The 15,852-nt window shown below is 42.3% G+C and overlaps 1 protein-coding gene across 1 annotated transcript in view; it reads right to left on the reverse strand.

Moving 5' to 3' along the window:
- Positions 1-15,852, reverse strand: part of LOC137322995 (NADP-dependent malic enzyme-like) — a 191,425-nt gene that overhangs the window by 111,626 nt on the left and 63,947 nt on the right. Inside the window, exon 4 of the mRNA XM_067986317.1 lies at positions 6,924-7,073. Within this exon, the coding sequence (XP_067842418.1) occupies positions 6,924-7,073 (150 nt within the window). The remainder of the gene's footprint in view (positions 1-6,923; positions 7,074-15,852) is intronic.

Genomic DNA, 15,852 nt, shown 5'->3' on the forward strand with positions numbered 1-15,852 from the left:
CGATTCCACAACCAATGGATCAGATCAAAGCTCTGCAGTCCTGCCACATCCAGTCATGAATGGTGGTGGACAATTAAACAATTAACGGGAGGAGGAGGATCTGCAAACATCCCCATCCTCAATGATGGCGGAGTCCAGCATGTGAGTGCAAAAGAAAAGGCTGGAGTGTTTGCAACCATCTTCAGCCAGAAGTGCCGAGTGGATGATCCATCTCGGTCTCCTCCCAATATCCCCACCATCACAGAAGCCAGTCTTCAGCCAATTCGATTCACTCCACGTGATATCAAGAAATGGCTGAGTGCATTGGATACAGCAAAGGCTATGGGCCCCAACAACATCCCAGCTGTAGTGCTGAAGGCTTGTGCTCCAGAACTAGCTGCGCCTCTAGCCAAGCTGTTCCAGTACAGCTACAACACTGGCATCTACCCGACAATGTGGAAAATTGCACAGGTATGTCCTGTCCACAAAAAGCAGGACAAATCCAATCCAGCCAATTACCACCCCATCAGTCTACTCTCAATCATCAGCAAAGTGATGGAAGGTGTCGTCGACAGTGCTGTCAAGCGGCACTTCCTCGCCAATAACCTGCTCACCGATGCTCAGTTTGGGTTCCGCCAGGACCACTCGGCTCCAGACCTCATCACAGCCTTGTTCCAAACATGGACAAAAGAGCTGAATTGTAGAGGTGAGGTGAGAGCGACTGCCCTTGACATCAAGGCCGAGTGTGGCATCAAGGAGCCCTAGTAAATTGAAGTCAATGGGAATCAGGGGGAAAACTCTCCAGTGGCTGGAGTCATACCTAGCACAAAGGAAGATGGTAGTGGTTGTTGGAGGCCAATCATCTCAGCCCCAGGACATTGCTGCAGGAGTTCCTCAGGGCAGTGTCCTAGGCCCAACCATCTTCAGCTGCTTCATCAATGACCTTCCCTCCATCAATGTCAGAAATGGGGATGTTCGCTGATGATTGCACAGTGTTCAGTTCCATTCACAACCCCTCAGATAATGAAGCAGTCCGAGCCCTCATGCAGCAAGACCTGGACAACATCCAGGCTTGGGCTCATAAGTGGCAAGTAACATTTGCACCAGACAAGTGCCAGGCAATGACCATTTCCAACAAGAGAGAGTCTAACCACCTCCCCTTGACATTCAACGGCATTAACATCGCCAAATCCTCCACCATCAACATCCTGGGGGTCACCATTGACCAGAAACTTAACTGGAACAGCCATATAATTACTGTGGCTACAAGAGCAGGTCAGAGGCTGGGTATTCTGCGGCGAGTGACTCACCTCCTGACTCCCCAAAGCCTTTCCACCATCTACAAGACACAAGTCAGGAGTGTGATGGAATACTCTCCACTTGCTTGGATGAGTGCAGCTCCAACAACACTCAAGAAGCTCGACACCATCCAGGACAAAGCAGCCCGCTGGATTGGCACCCCATCCACCACCCTAAACATTCACTCCCTTCACCACCGGCGCACAGTGGCTGCAGTGTGTACCATCCACACGATGCACTGCAGCAACTCGCCAAGGCTTCTTCGACAGCAACTCCCAACCCCGCGACCTCTACCACCTAGAAGGACAAGAGCAGCAGGCACATGGGAACAACACCACCTGCACGTTCCCCTCCAAGTCACACATCATCCCGACTTGGAAATATCGCCGTTCCTTCATCGTCGCTGGGTCAAAATCCTGGAACTCCCTTCCTAACAGCACTGTGGGAGAACCGTCACAACACGGACTGCAGCGGTTCAAGGCGGCGGCTCACCACCACCTTCTCAAGGGCAATTAGGGATGGGCAATAAATGCCGGCCTCGCCAGTGATGCCCACATCCCACGAACGAATAAAAAAAAGTCAGGCAAGATGGAAGAAGGGTCATGTGAATTGTGACCGCATAGGGAAGACTGTCCCTTAAAAACATTGCTCAATTACAAATCACGCGACTGAATTCTGAAGAGACATACAGAGCTAAATGACTGCAGATCATCACTTAGAGGTAATCTGTCGTGATGGGCATGCACTGCATCTTTGTACTAAGATGAATGACCATACTAAATGCAGGGCAGAAACCATTTTGCTCAGCAGTAAATATTAACATTTTAAAAAGGGGTATCAAATTATTCATTGTGACATGATTTATAAACTGAACAGTTATTAAAATTCCACTTCCCTGATGACTTAGTGGGTAAACGCACTATCCAATGTAGTACTAAACCAGAAGGTGCCAGGTTCATGCACAATTTGTGCTGAGTTAGCTGCTCTCAACTGGACAACAGTAGGGCTACTACAATTGGCCATAATGCCTAGATTAGGTGGAGATAAGAAAAGGATCAGATAAGAAACAGAACTGGGCTTGACTGTGATGCCCTTCCTGGCCAAACAGCTTGTTGATGATCACTGTACAGTCAACATAAAGATTGGCTATCAGGCCAAAGTACTGGAAAGGTGCTGGCACATAAAAGTGAAAGGGCATGAAGACAATCGGGGGAAAAGTAAGTTGCAGAATTATGAGAATTTTAAAAATTATTTTAAAATCGGAGGTACAAAGCTGCAAATTCATGCAAAGTTTTAATATCCTGCAAATTCTGTGTGCAATTATTATAGTGGCATGACTGAACTACTGTCATTCAACATAATATCATGGTTGAATTTTACACCAGTGTAACCAATACAACAGATTTAAGAGCTCGATTTGGCCTCTGCAAACTCCATTTTAAGAATGTTTATTTGGTGCTGAAATGCCACAGTGGACCTTAAAAATTTCACGGACACATTTCTTATTAAAAAGCTCAATCTCTGTTACACCAGCAAGTACACAATAACCACGGGCAAGCTTTAAGTCAATTTATAAATAAACTAACTTCAACACCTCTCTCAGAACAGGAGCACCAGGTCACTTTGACCATTTCGAAAATCTGACTCGGAGCCTTTGCAGACAAGGTCTGACAACAAAGAATTGCACACACTGCAAGCCAGAAAAAAATATAGGTATTATGCTGACCTTGTAACTCTGACATTAAGCCAGTATTACTCATGGGGGAGTGGTGCCAGAAGAACTGAGCCAGGTCAGAAATGGCATTTGTGACTTGGCCACTGAGTCTATGAAGCACTGTTTGAAAACAAAACCACCTCTGTTCCTGGAGTGTTTATTGCAAGATACTGTAAATTTTGCTAATTTATTAAAAATTAAATTCTGCTTCCCCGATGACTTAGTGGGTAAAAGCACCATCCAGTGTAGTATGAAAACAGGTTCATGCTCAATTTGTGCTGGGTTAGCTGATCTCAACTGGAAAACAGCAGCACCACTGCAATTGGCCACAATGCCTAGACCAGGCTGGGGAATGGACTTCAAGTCAGAGAAAGATCAGGACTGGGTTTGCCTGCAGTGTCCGTCACATCCAAACAGCTTGTGGATCAATCACTGTCTAAACTCAACATGAAGAATGGCTTATTTGGCCAAGGTACCAGAGGGCTGCCAATCATAGAATCATAGAAAGGTTACAGCACGGAAGGAGGCCATTCGGCCCATCAAGTCCGCGCCGGCTCTATGCAAAAGCAATCCAGCTAGTCCCACTCTCCTGCCCTATCCCTGTAGCCCTGCAATTTTTTTTTCCTTTCAAGTACTTATCCAGTTCCCTTTTGAAGGCCATGATTGAATCTGCCTCCACCACCCCCTCGGGCAGTGCATTCCAGATCATAACCACTCGCTGTGTAAAAAAGTTTCTTTTACCTATCACCTTAAATCTATGTCCTCTGGTTCATGACCCTTCTGCCAATGGGAACAGTTTCTCTCTACCTACTCTGTCTAGTCCCTTCATGATTTTGAATACCTCTATCAAATCTCCTTGCAACCATCTCTGTTCCAAGGAGAACAACCCCAGCTTCTCCAGTCTATCCAAGTAACTAAAGTCCTTCATCCCTGGAATCATTCTAGTAAATCTCTTCGGCACCCTCTCTAAGGCCTTCACATCTTTCCTAAAGTGCAGTGCCCAGAACTGGACACAAGATTCCAGTTGTGGCCAAACAGTGTTTTATAAAGGTTCATCATGACTTCCATACTTTTGTACTCTATGCCTCTATTCATAAAGCCCAGGATCCCGTATGCTTTTTTAAACGCTTTCTCAACCTGCCCTGCTACATTCAACGATTTGTGCACATATACCTCCAGATCTCTCTGTTCCTGTACTTCCTTTAGAGTTGTGCTCTCTAGTTTACATTGTCTCTCCTTGTTCTTCCTACCAAAATGTATCACTTCGCATTTTTTTGCATTAAATTTCATCTGCCATGTGTCCGCCCATGCCACCAGCCTGTCTATATCCTATTGAAGTCTATCACTATCCTCCTCATTGTTTACTACCCTTCCAAGTTTTGTGTCATCTGCAAATTTGGATATTGTGCCCTGTAAACCCAGGTCCAATTCATTAGTATATATATCAAGAATAGCAGTGGTTCCAGCACTGGCCCCTGGGGAACACCACTGTACACCTCCCTCCAGTCCGAAAAACTACCATTCACCACTTTTCTCGCTGTTTCCTGTCATTTAGCCAATTCTGTATCCATGTTGCTACTGCCCCCTTTATTCCATGGGCCGCAATCTTGATGATAAGCCTATCATGCGGCACTTTATCAAACGCCTTTTGAAAGTCCATATACACCACATCAATTGCATTGTCCTCATCTACCTTCTCTGTTACCTCATCAAAAAACTATTAAATGAGTTAAACTCGATTTGCCTTTAACAAATCTGTGCTGGCTTTCCTTAATCAATCAACACTCATCCAAGTGACTGTTAATTCTGTCCCGGATTATTGTTTCTAAAAGTTTCCCCACCATTGAGGTTAAACTGACTGGCCTATAGTTGCTGGGTTTATTCTTACACCCTTTTTGAACAAGGGTGTAACATTTGCAATTCTCCAGTTCTCTGGCACAACCCCCATATCTACGGATGTTTGGAAGATTATGGCCAGTACCTCCGCAATTTCCACCCTTACTTCCCTCAGCAACCTAGGATGCATCCCATCCGGACCAGGTGACTTATCTACTTTAAGTACAGTTAGCCTTTCAAGTACCTCTTCTTTATCAATTTTTAGCCCATCCAGTATCTCAACTATACCTTCCTTTACTGAGACTGCAGCAGCATCTTCTTCTTTGGTAAAGACAGATGCAAAGTACTCATTTAGTACCTCAGCCATCCCCTCTGCCTCCGTGAGTAGATCTCCTTTATGGTCCCTAATCAGCCCTACCCCTCCTCTTACTACCCGTTTGCATACCTGTAGAAGACTTTTGGATTCTCTTTTATGTTGGCCACCAGTCTATTCTCATACTTTCTCTTTGCCCCTCATTTCCTTTTTCACTTCCCCTCTGAACTTTCTATATTCTACCAAGTTCTCATTTGTGTTATCAACCTGACATCTGTCATATGTCCCTTTTTTCCATTTCATCTTACTCACTATCTCTTTTGTCATCCAGGGAGCTCTGGCTTTAGTTGCCCTACCTTTCTCCCTCATGGGAATGCACTTAGACTGTACCCGAACCATCTCCTCTTTAAAGGCCGTTCAATCACAGTTTTGCCTGCCAATCTTTGATTCCAATTTACCCGGGCCAGATCTGTTCTCATCCCATTGAAAGTGGCCCTTCTCCAATTGAGTATTTTTACTTTAGAGTGGTCCGTGTCCTTTTCCATAGCTATTCTAAATCTTATGATACTATGATCACTGCTCCCTAAATGCTCCCCCACTGACATTTGCTCCACTTGGCCCCTCATTCCCTAGAACCAAGTCCAGCATACCTCCTTCCTTGTTGGGCTGGAAATGTACTGGTTAAGAAAGTTATCCTGAACACATTTCAAAAATTTCTCCCCCTCTTTGCCCCTTATATTGTTATTGTTATCCCAGGCAATATTAGGATAGTTGAAGTCCCCAGTTATCATTACTCTATAGCTTTTGCACCTCTCTGTAATTTCCCTGCAAATTTGCTCCTCTATATCCTTCCCACTAATTGGTGGCCTATAGAATACACCCAGTAGTGTAATGGTACCTCTTTTATTTCTTAATTCTAACCAAATAGATTCTGTCCTTGACCCCCTCCAGGACATCCTCTCTCTCCAGTACTGCAATATTTTCCTTAATCAATACTGCCGCCCCCCCTCCTTTCTTTCCTTCCCCATCTTTCCTGAACACCTTGTATCCATGATGTGGAGATGCCGGTGATGGACTGGGGTTGACAATTGTAAACAATTTTACAACACCAAGTTATAGTCCAGCAATTTTATTTTAAATTCACAAGCTTTCGGAGGCTTCCTCCTTCGTCAGGTGAACGATGTGAAATCACATCGTTCACCTGACGAAGGAGGAAGCCTCCGAAAGCTTGTGAATTTAAAATAAAATTGCTGGACTTTACCTTGTATCCAGTAATATTTAGTAGCCAATCCCACACTTTTTCAGGTCTCTGTTATCGCCACGACATCATATTCCCAAATGGCTATTTGTGCCTGCAGCTCACCAACCTTGTTTACCATGCTTTGTGCGTTTACACACATGCACTGCAAACCAGTCTTAGACTTTCTTGTACTCTCTCTTAGTCTGATCCCACCTAATACTGTACTATTACTTGCTCTAGTGCTATCTTTCTCCCCTGATCCTTTGTGCCCCTTGTTTCTCCTTTCCATAGCTACATCCAGATGCCCATCCCCCTGATACTCAAAAGTGATGGGGAGTGATGACAATTGGGGAAAAAATTAAATAGCAGAATTGTAAAAGTGACTTAAAGAGTCAGTATTGACAGTTTGATGATAGTACATTTGAGAATTTTGAAAAACAAATTTTGCTGCCCTCAGATAAATTTGCAATGCAGCCCAAGCAGCATAAAAAATGCAAAGTTTTTGGGGAAGGGAGACGGAAGAGAAAAAAGTCTCAATTTACCTTGGCCTTCGAAAGGCAAGGCCATACTGCTGACATGCCAGGCCCACGGTGGGGGTGTAAACAATTGGCATAAATCTTTCGATGTTGGAAGTGAGCACTCTGTAGAAAAGTTTTTCATTTCGATCCTGGAGAGTCATTAGGATAATATACCTGTTGAAGAAAGCAAATTAAGGAAGATTACAACAGGCAACATTGAAAAGCTCACTGATCAGAAATGATTATGCAAGATTCATTCTGCAAACACAACTAGATTTCAACTTCTGAAGTTTTTTTTTTAAAAAGAACAAAACAAAATACATTCTTGCCAAACACATCTATCTTAACTGAATGCTCCACACATTCATTTGCACATAAATATTAAACAATATGGTGGACCAGACATGGTCTAAGCTGTAAAGTTAGAACATTTTCCTGTATGTGACTGATACACACAGCAGACAGGACAGTAAAATTTGATCACTCTCCAAGACCTCCCACAACTACTCTCATCACCTGCAACAGGATGAAGCACTGATATGAACTTACTTCCACTACCTGTTTTTCTGACATAGTTCAATTTATATTCTGCACTGAGTAGGTTAACCTTAAGCTGGTTGACAATCTGAACGCACAGTATTAAACTGCTGTTATACTGTAGCTATTGACTGGAGACAGTTATCTGCCAGCCTTGAAGCAGGTTTCAATAGTCCAGTTAAAAAACACAACACAAACAAGCCCACTTTGCCTACAGGAATAGTGCTGTGCTCACTTGGTACAGCTAAGGTGTTACAGTTGTATCATGTTCAGACAAGTACAAATGTACAACCATATAGTCTTACATTATTATAAAGTTAACTTGAGTTGAAAGTGTTGTGGATCCCTAGAATCTTAAGTACAGACATCTATGGAAAACTGCACAGCTTGTTTATGTTTAGTGTTACTTTGATGGGAAGTAGCTGAAAGGAAGGTACCAGAAAAAAAAACACCATGACAACAGCAGTATAAATAAGCTAGGCTCATTCTAGGTAAATGATATGTAGGATCTGCAATGAAGACAGAAATACTACAATTGGAAACTGCTTAATTCTACCTCCAAAATATTGCTGGTCTCCGTCCCTGCCTCAGCCCACCTGTTGCTGAAAGCCTTATCCATGCTTTTGTTACCTCCAGACTCAACTATTCCAATGCTCTCAAAAGCAAAAAACTGCGGATGCTGGAAATCTGAATTAAAAACAGAAAATTCTGGAAATACTCAAGTCAGGCAGCATCTGTGGAGAAAGAAACAGAGTTAATGTGTCAGGTTGATGACCCTTTGTCAGTTCTGTTTCTTTCTCCACAGATGCTGCCTGACTTGCTGAGTATTTCTAGCATTTTCTATTCCAATGCTCTACCTGCCAGCCTCCCATCTTCTACCCTCCATAAACTTGAGCTCATCCAAAACTCTGCTACCTGATTTCTAACCCACACCTCTTCTCGTTCACCCATCATCCCTGTGCGTGCTGACCTGATGGCCAGGACATTGGGAGAACTCCATGGCCATCTTCCAAAAGTGCCAAGGGATTTTTTGCATCACCTGAACAGGCAGATGGGACTTGAATTTAACGACTCATCTGAACAACAGCACCTTCAACATTGTTGCATTCTCTCAGTACTGCGTGAAGTGTCAGCCTACATTATGTACTCAAGTCCTGGAATGGGGCCCAAACATATGTACATTAGAACGATTCCTGAACTTTAGGTGGAAAGGTGCCAAGTTTTCACTGCTGCATTCTACTTCTGCTTAACGTTATTTCACAAGAACTGAACTGGAACTCAGGCTGCAGCAATTGAGGTATTTATGTTGCACACTGCTGACGACCTCCATCTGAAGAAAGTTGTCATGTTATGTAGTTGACTAAGGCTGTTCCCAAAACTTCTGGTTGCTGTTACAGCTTGTTACATGGTTCATAATCTTTCATCACCTACCTTCCTTTATCTCTATAGCTACATAATAGATTTTACAACTGTGGGTCTCTTATGAAGGGTATGTCAATTTTTCCTCTTTGGATGTTCATCAATTTTCTTCTTCTTTGGTGAAGTCTGTTTTTCTCCTTTCTAATTTATTTTCAACTTCCATTATTTGCCAGTTATACTGCACTAAGATGTTTCTTCCCCAACCTCCCCAAAATTTCCATCCATCACACTGAGGCAAAACAAAAATCATCTGAGAAAAGATCGCCTTTACACTCCCAATCCAAACTCTGATGAGAGAATGGCATTTGACAACAGTGCTGTTTTAAATGTGCAGCAGGTTTTCATATGTTCCTGACAATAAAATGAAAGTGATTACATGCACAAGCCTGCAACTCCATTTGTGGTACACTGAAAAACTCCACAGTTTGATCCTTGATTTGATTTCCAATACTGTCACACCTGCCTCTGCTCCACTTCTAGACCTGCCTCTGCTCCAGATCTGCTTTAGTCCCTCCCTCACAATCTTCCCCAACTGTTCCAGCTCCATCTCCACTTCAGGACAGACTCACCCCAAGGGATTAAGGCTCAAGACTTTCTGTTGCTGCTTGGGCAGCAGGTCCTGCTTCCTTCAGGCTCCAGCCCTAAGGGTCTAAAGCACTGCACCTCACTTAAAACATAAAGCCCTCCTTCCATCCCTCAAGCGGCCCAGCTGACACACAAGAGTCACCCTCTCCTCAGCCCACGAGAAGAGCCAAAGGAGATCCTCCAGTATTTTTAATTTTTCTCGAAGTATTTAGTACCTTACTTTTTAGTTATAAAATGTTTTATGATTTGACAATATTAATTGAACATTTCCTACTTGTGCTCATCCACTGTTTAGCTTAATGTACATACGATGTCAAATAATTATCTAGATGAATTAACTTAATAAACAAATGTCTAAGTTGCACTTCAAGTTTATTTGACCCAGTAAATCAGAAAATCAACAAATGGACTGCCTCTCCTGTTGGTTATAGTTTACTATCTTTTGCTAGTGTCTGGCAGCACACTGATGGGAACACTTTCACATTGATTTCAGCCTCCATCAAGCATTTATTTCTGTAGAGTATCACAGTACATCCCAGCTTTATGCAGCAACCCAAACTACTGGAAAAAATGACCCATTAGCAACAACATTGCAGTACAATGACCCTCACTCCATTAAAAGGAGTATTTTGTACTTGAATGATGAGATTTGGCTGTAATCCAAGCCAACAGCAGCAGGGAGCGGGGGTGGGTCGTGATATTTTCTCCAATGGCACTCAATGTGAAACTCTGCCTTTGCATTTTTCATCCTTTAGCTATAAGACAATGTGAGTGGTGATCCTGTCTCCTGGGTTTTGTGAATGACTTATTCAAAGGAGTTTTAACAATATAAATACAGATGAAGGCGGCCATTGAATCCATTTTTGCTTATTCATCCAGGAAGACTCTCCCACTGTAACATTGAATTGTTTCTTGTTGTGGTTCCAGAATTCTTGCCTCTGCTACTCTAACCAGAAGTCTATTCATATACTAATCAATCCTTGTGAATAAGAACTTTCTGACATTAGTCCTAAATTTGCCTATTACTAGTCTGAACCTGTGCCCCCTAGTCCTACTGTCAGTTTAGTTTAAGTAATGTTCCACATCTACCCTTATCCATATTGACTATCTTATATACCTGTACAAAAAGTCACCTCTCATTTGTCTCCTTTCAAGGCTGAAAAGAAAGTTTTTTTAAAAAACCTTTCCTCATACTTCAGTCCTCTAACATTAGGGATCACCCTTGAGACTCTTCTGTAAATTGCACCCAGAGCTTGAACATCTCTGTGACCAGAATTGGGTGCAGTAGTCAAGCTGCACTTGAATCCATCCTGGACCTTTCTAGTTGAATCATCTTATGGTAGACATGGATTCCAGATGAGAAAACAAAAATGTAAACCTATGGTAACCAGGTATCTCAGCTGCATTGGAGTGCTAGATTTTTCCAGAGGTACGAGGATACACTTATTAAAATCAATTAGATTGAGTGTCTGCAAATTCTGCATTTGCTATCCTGATATTTCTGTCCTTTTTAGTAAATGGGAGGAAATCGCAGGCTGGTGAGCACAGAACCAGAAAGCCCTCGTCTCTCTCTATATTTTCAGGGCTGTTAATCAGACTAATACAAGTTTTTATGCCTGCAGTGAAATGAAAGCAGCTGATTGTTACATTTTTCTAAATCTAGAGATACTAATAAAGCTGGAAGGAAATTAGGACATTTTGAAAGATTTAACACATAATTTAAGTCCTTTTCCTGTGAGTTTAGAAATGTTTGTCAATTAATTTGATGTTTGTTGCACCAGTTAAGAATCAAAATTATGTGGTTCAAAATAAGTAAAAGGAGAAATCCTACCTAGGATAGCGAACAGATTTAAACCTGGCCTAAAATATACATCCTTTTTGTCTGATCTGTACTAAGTCCTATTTATTGTAGCATTCTCAAAAGATGAAGATGCACCTTGCAGAGACAGTAATATCCTGAATATTACATCTTTGATTTCTTGCCTGTATAGCATTACTGGACAGTTGTCAGCTTATGCAGTTTTTCAAGTGGTTAGAATTAGATATGTAGCTCGAGCAGGAAATTCTAAAGCAACACAGTCTACCAACCCAAGGAATCAGACTTTGCTGGTAGGCAAATCTAAACAGTAACAATGATGTGTCATTTACACACAAATAATTCAGAAGCATCCTTCACTTCTGTTGTTGCACAAGTTGAAACAGTGCTGTTTCCCCACCAGGACACCACCCTGCCGGCTCCATATTGAGATTTACATACAATATTTACAGTTGTGGTAATTGCAGTACAAAACTCTTAGAAAAATAGTTACATCATATGAACATATTTTGGGAGGCCCAAAAACCATGTTGGCAAGGCTTTGGATATAGTTGTATAGAAAAATTACTGTATTGGAATTGGGGACAATTATTAAACTTTGTAATATATCAAATATTTATCTCATTATAGATCAAATGTCTATCTACCGTTCATGTACAATTTCAATTGTAGCCTACTTTGCATAAATGAAGGGACAAGTTACACTGCTGCTTTTGTTTCAATTTGAAGCCATTTTGGGTATGTAATGACACAGAAAGTACCAATCTAACTTCAATGTCAGATCTCAATCTAACGCTTAAGCACATTGAAGCCAAGCAGTGTGAGCCCTCCAACAGGTCACCTCACTATTTGAGTACTCACTATTTGCAGAATAACTCCAGTCTGATGCAAAGCTGCATTTAAAAAGTGTTAGGGTGCTTGCTGCAACAAATATACTTTTTCTCTCATCATGAGCCCAATACAGATTACACTCAGTTAATGGACTTATTGCTCCTATTTTATCATAGAACCATAAAAAGGTTGCAGCACAGATGGAGGCCATTCAGCCCATCGAGCCTGCGCCAGCTCCCTGCAAGAGCAATCCAGCTAGTCCCACTCCCCCACTCTTTCCCTGTAGCCCTGCAAATTTTTCTCCTTCAGGTACCTATCTAATTCCTTTTTGAAAGCCAAAACTGACCCTGCTTCCACCACCCTTTCAGGCAGTATATTCCAGATCCTGACCACTCGCTGCGTAAAAAAGTTTTTCCTCATGTCGCCTTTGGCAAAAGAACCAATCGCCTTAAACCTTGTGTCCTCTGGTTCACGACCCTTCTGCTAGTGGGAACAGTTTTTGTTTATTTATTTTGTTTAGACCCTTCATGATTTTGAATACCTCTATCAAATCTCCTCTCAACCCTGTCTGCTCTAAGGAGAACAATCCCAGCTTTTCCAGTCTATCCACGAAACTGAGGTTCCTCATCTCTGGAACCATTCTAGAAAATCTTTTCTGCACCCTCTCTAAGGCCTTCATATCCTTCCTAAAGTGCAGTGCCCAGAATTGGACACAATACTCCAAATGTGGCCGAACTAGTGTTTTGTAAAAGTCCAACATAACATCCTCGCTTTTGTACTCTACGCCTCAATTAATAAAGCCCAGGATCCCGAATGCTTTCTTAACCGCTTTCTCAACCTGTCCTGCCACCTTCAACGACCTGTGTACATGTACCCCCAGGTCTCTCTGTTCCTGCACCCCCTTTAGAGTAGTACCCTTTAGTTTATATTGCCTCTCCTCGTTCTTCCTACCAAAATGTATCGCCTCACACTTCTCAGCGTCAAATTTTATCTGCCATGTGTCCGCCCATTCCGCTAGCCTGTTTATGTCCTCGAAGTCCATCACTATCGATCTCACTGTTTACTACACTTCCAAGTTTTGTGTCATCTGCAAATTTTGAAATTGTGCCCTGTACACCCAAGTCCAATTCATTAATATATATCAAGAAAAGCAGTGGTCCCAGCACCAACCCCTGGGGAACACTACTGCATACCTACCTCCAGTCTGAAAAACAGCCATTCACCACTATCCTCTGTATCCAATTTCATATCCATGTTGCCACTGCCCCTTTTATTCCGTGGGCTTCAATTTTATTGACAAGCCTTTATATGTGGCACTTTATCAAACGCCTTTTGAAAGTCCATATACACATCAACTACACTGCTCTCATCTACCCTCTCTGTTACCTCATCAAAAAGCTCAATCAAGTTTTCATTCTAAATGTGGACATAAGAATATAAAAATAAGGACAGAATGTATGACTTTAAAATTGGGTTGAATAACAACTGCATATCCTGTCCATTATTCTGTGAAAGCTGTAAATTAGTGGCTTTTATTTCCTATATATTCCTTTAACAATGTATTTAACTTTTATTCTTTACCATTTTTAAAGCTGAGAATCCATAGCGAAACTATATGGAAGATGCACCAGCCAAAGGTAGATATCTGGACCCTGAAAATCCACAAGGACCGCATCCTAGTGTTATGCACTCGCCCAGGATCTCTGCAGCTGACCACACAAATGTTTGTGAGGTTAGGAGGAGGGCCTTTATTCTACATGGCAATGGAAGGCACTGCACAACTGAGTGACCAACAAAGGCACCCACCCACCAAAGAGGTCAAGAAGTCCAGCTAAAGAGTGGACAGTCGGGTGGATGCTATGTTCCTCCCTACTTGGAAACATCTGTAACCTGCTCCCAGTGACATCTTTTGTAAGGGGGGGCACTTTTACATTTTAAAAAAACTTTGCATTCGAGGTCCAGGCCTCAATCACCAGGCATATCTTCAACGACCAGGGTGGTCAGTGAGGGTCGCGAAAGCAGGAACTCCTGACAAAGAAAGTCCCTACCTCGCAACCCTCAATCGCTTATTCCGTTGGCCTTGTTTGCCGCCTGCATTTTGGGGAACCCAGCAACATGGAGAGGCAGGGACTGATTAGGAACAGTCAGCATGGTTTTGTGAGAGGAAAATCATGTCTCACGAATTTGATTGAGTTTTTTGAAGGGGTAACCAAGAAGATAGATGAGGACTGTGCAGTAGACGTGGTCTACATGGACTTCAGCAAAGCCTTTCACAAGGTACCGCATGGTAGGTTGTTACATAAGGTTAAATCTCACGGGATCCAAGGTGAGGTAGCCAATTGGATACAAAATTGGCTTGACGACAGAAGACAGAGGGTGGTTGTAGAGGGTTGTTTTTCAAACTGGAGACCTGTGTCCAGCAGTGTGCCTCAGGGATTGGTGCTGGGTCCGCTGTTATTTGATATTTATATTAATGATTTGGATGAGAATTTAGGAGGCATGGTTAGTAAGTTTGCAGATGACACCAAGATTGGTGGCATTGTGGACAGTGAAGAAGGTTATCTAGGATTGCAACGGGATCTTGATCAATTGGGCCAGTGGGCCGATGAATGGCAGATGGAGTTTAATTTAGATAAATGTGAGGTGATGCATTTTGGTAGATCGAATCGGGCCAGGACCTACTCCGTTAATGGTAGGGCGTTGGGGAGAGTTATAGAACAAAGAGATCTAGGAGTACAGGTTCATAGCTCCTTGAAAGTGGAGTCACAGGTGGATAGGGTGGTGAAGAAGGCATTCAGCATGCTTGGTTTCATTGGTCAGAACATTGAATACAGGAGTTGGGATGTCTTGTTGAAGTTGTACAAGACATTAGTAAGGCCACACTTGGAATACTGTGTACAGTTCTGGTCACCCTATTATAGAAAGGATATTATTAAACTAGAAAGAGTGCAGAAAAGATTTACTAGGATGCTACCGGGACTTGATGGTTTGACTTATAGGGAGAGGTTAGATAGACTGGGACTTTTTTCCCTGGAGAGTAGGAGGTTAAGGGGTGATCTTATAGAAGTCTATAAAATAATGAGGGGCATAGATAAGGTAGATAGTCAAAATCTTTTCCCAAAGGTAGGGGAGTCTATAACGAGGGGACATAGATTTAAGGTGAGAGGGGAGAGATACAAAAGGGTCCAGAGGGGCAATTTTTTCACTCAAAGGGTGGTGAGTGTCTGGAACGAGCTGCCAGAGGCAGTAGTAGAGGCGGGTACAATTTTGTCTTTTAAAAAGCATTTGGACAGTTACATGGGTAAGATGGGTATAGAGGGATATGGGCCAAGTGCAGGCAATTGGGACTAGCTTAGTGGTATAAACTGGGCGACATGGACATGTTGGGCCTGTTTCCATGTTGTAACTTCTATGATTGTATGATAAGTTAGTCAAACACGATTTGCCTTTAACAAATCCGTGCTGGCTTTCCCTTATTAATCCATATATTTATATGTGTAATGGATTCAGGATGTACTTCCTGTGACAGTGTCAAAGGGCTTTTTAAAAACTGGACCTAACTGGACTCTACATGGTGTTGATCCTTCATTAATGTCCATTAAATGTGGTATAACTGTGGTTTCAGGGTTTATTTTTCTGTTCAGCGGCAATAGCTTGAAAAAGCATTTATTCAGTATTATTGCATACATAAAGTCACAACCTACCCAAATCTATATTGGTGAATACTGAATATTGTACAGTATAAATACTGGTTAAACTCTTTAC

This window comes from Heptranchias perlo, chromosome 6 (assembly GCF_035084215.1).
Source record: "Heptranchias perlo isolate sHepPer1 chromosome 6, sHepPer1.hap1, whole genome shotgun sequence".
Taxonomy (NCBI): Eukaryota; Metazoa; Chordata; class Chondrichthyes; order Hexanchiformes; family Hexanchidae; genus Heptranchias; species Heptranchias perlo.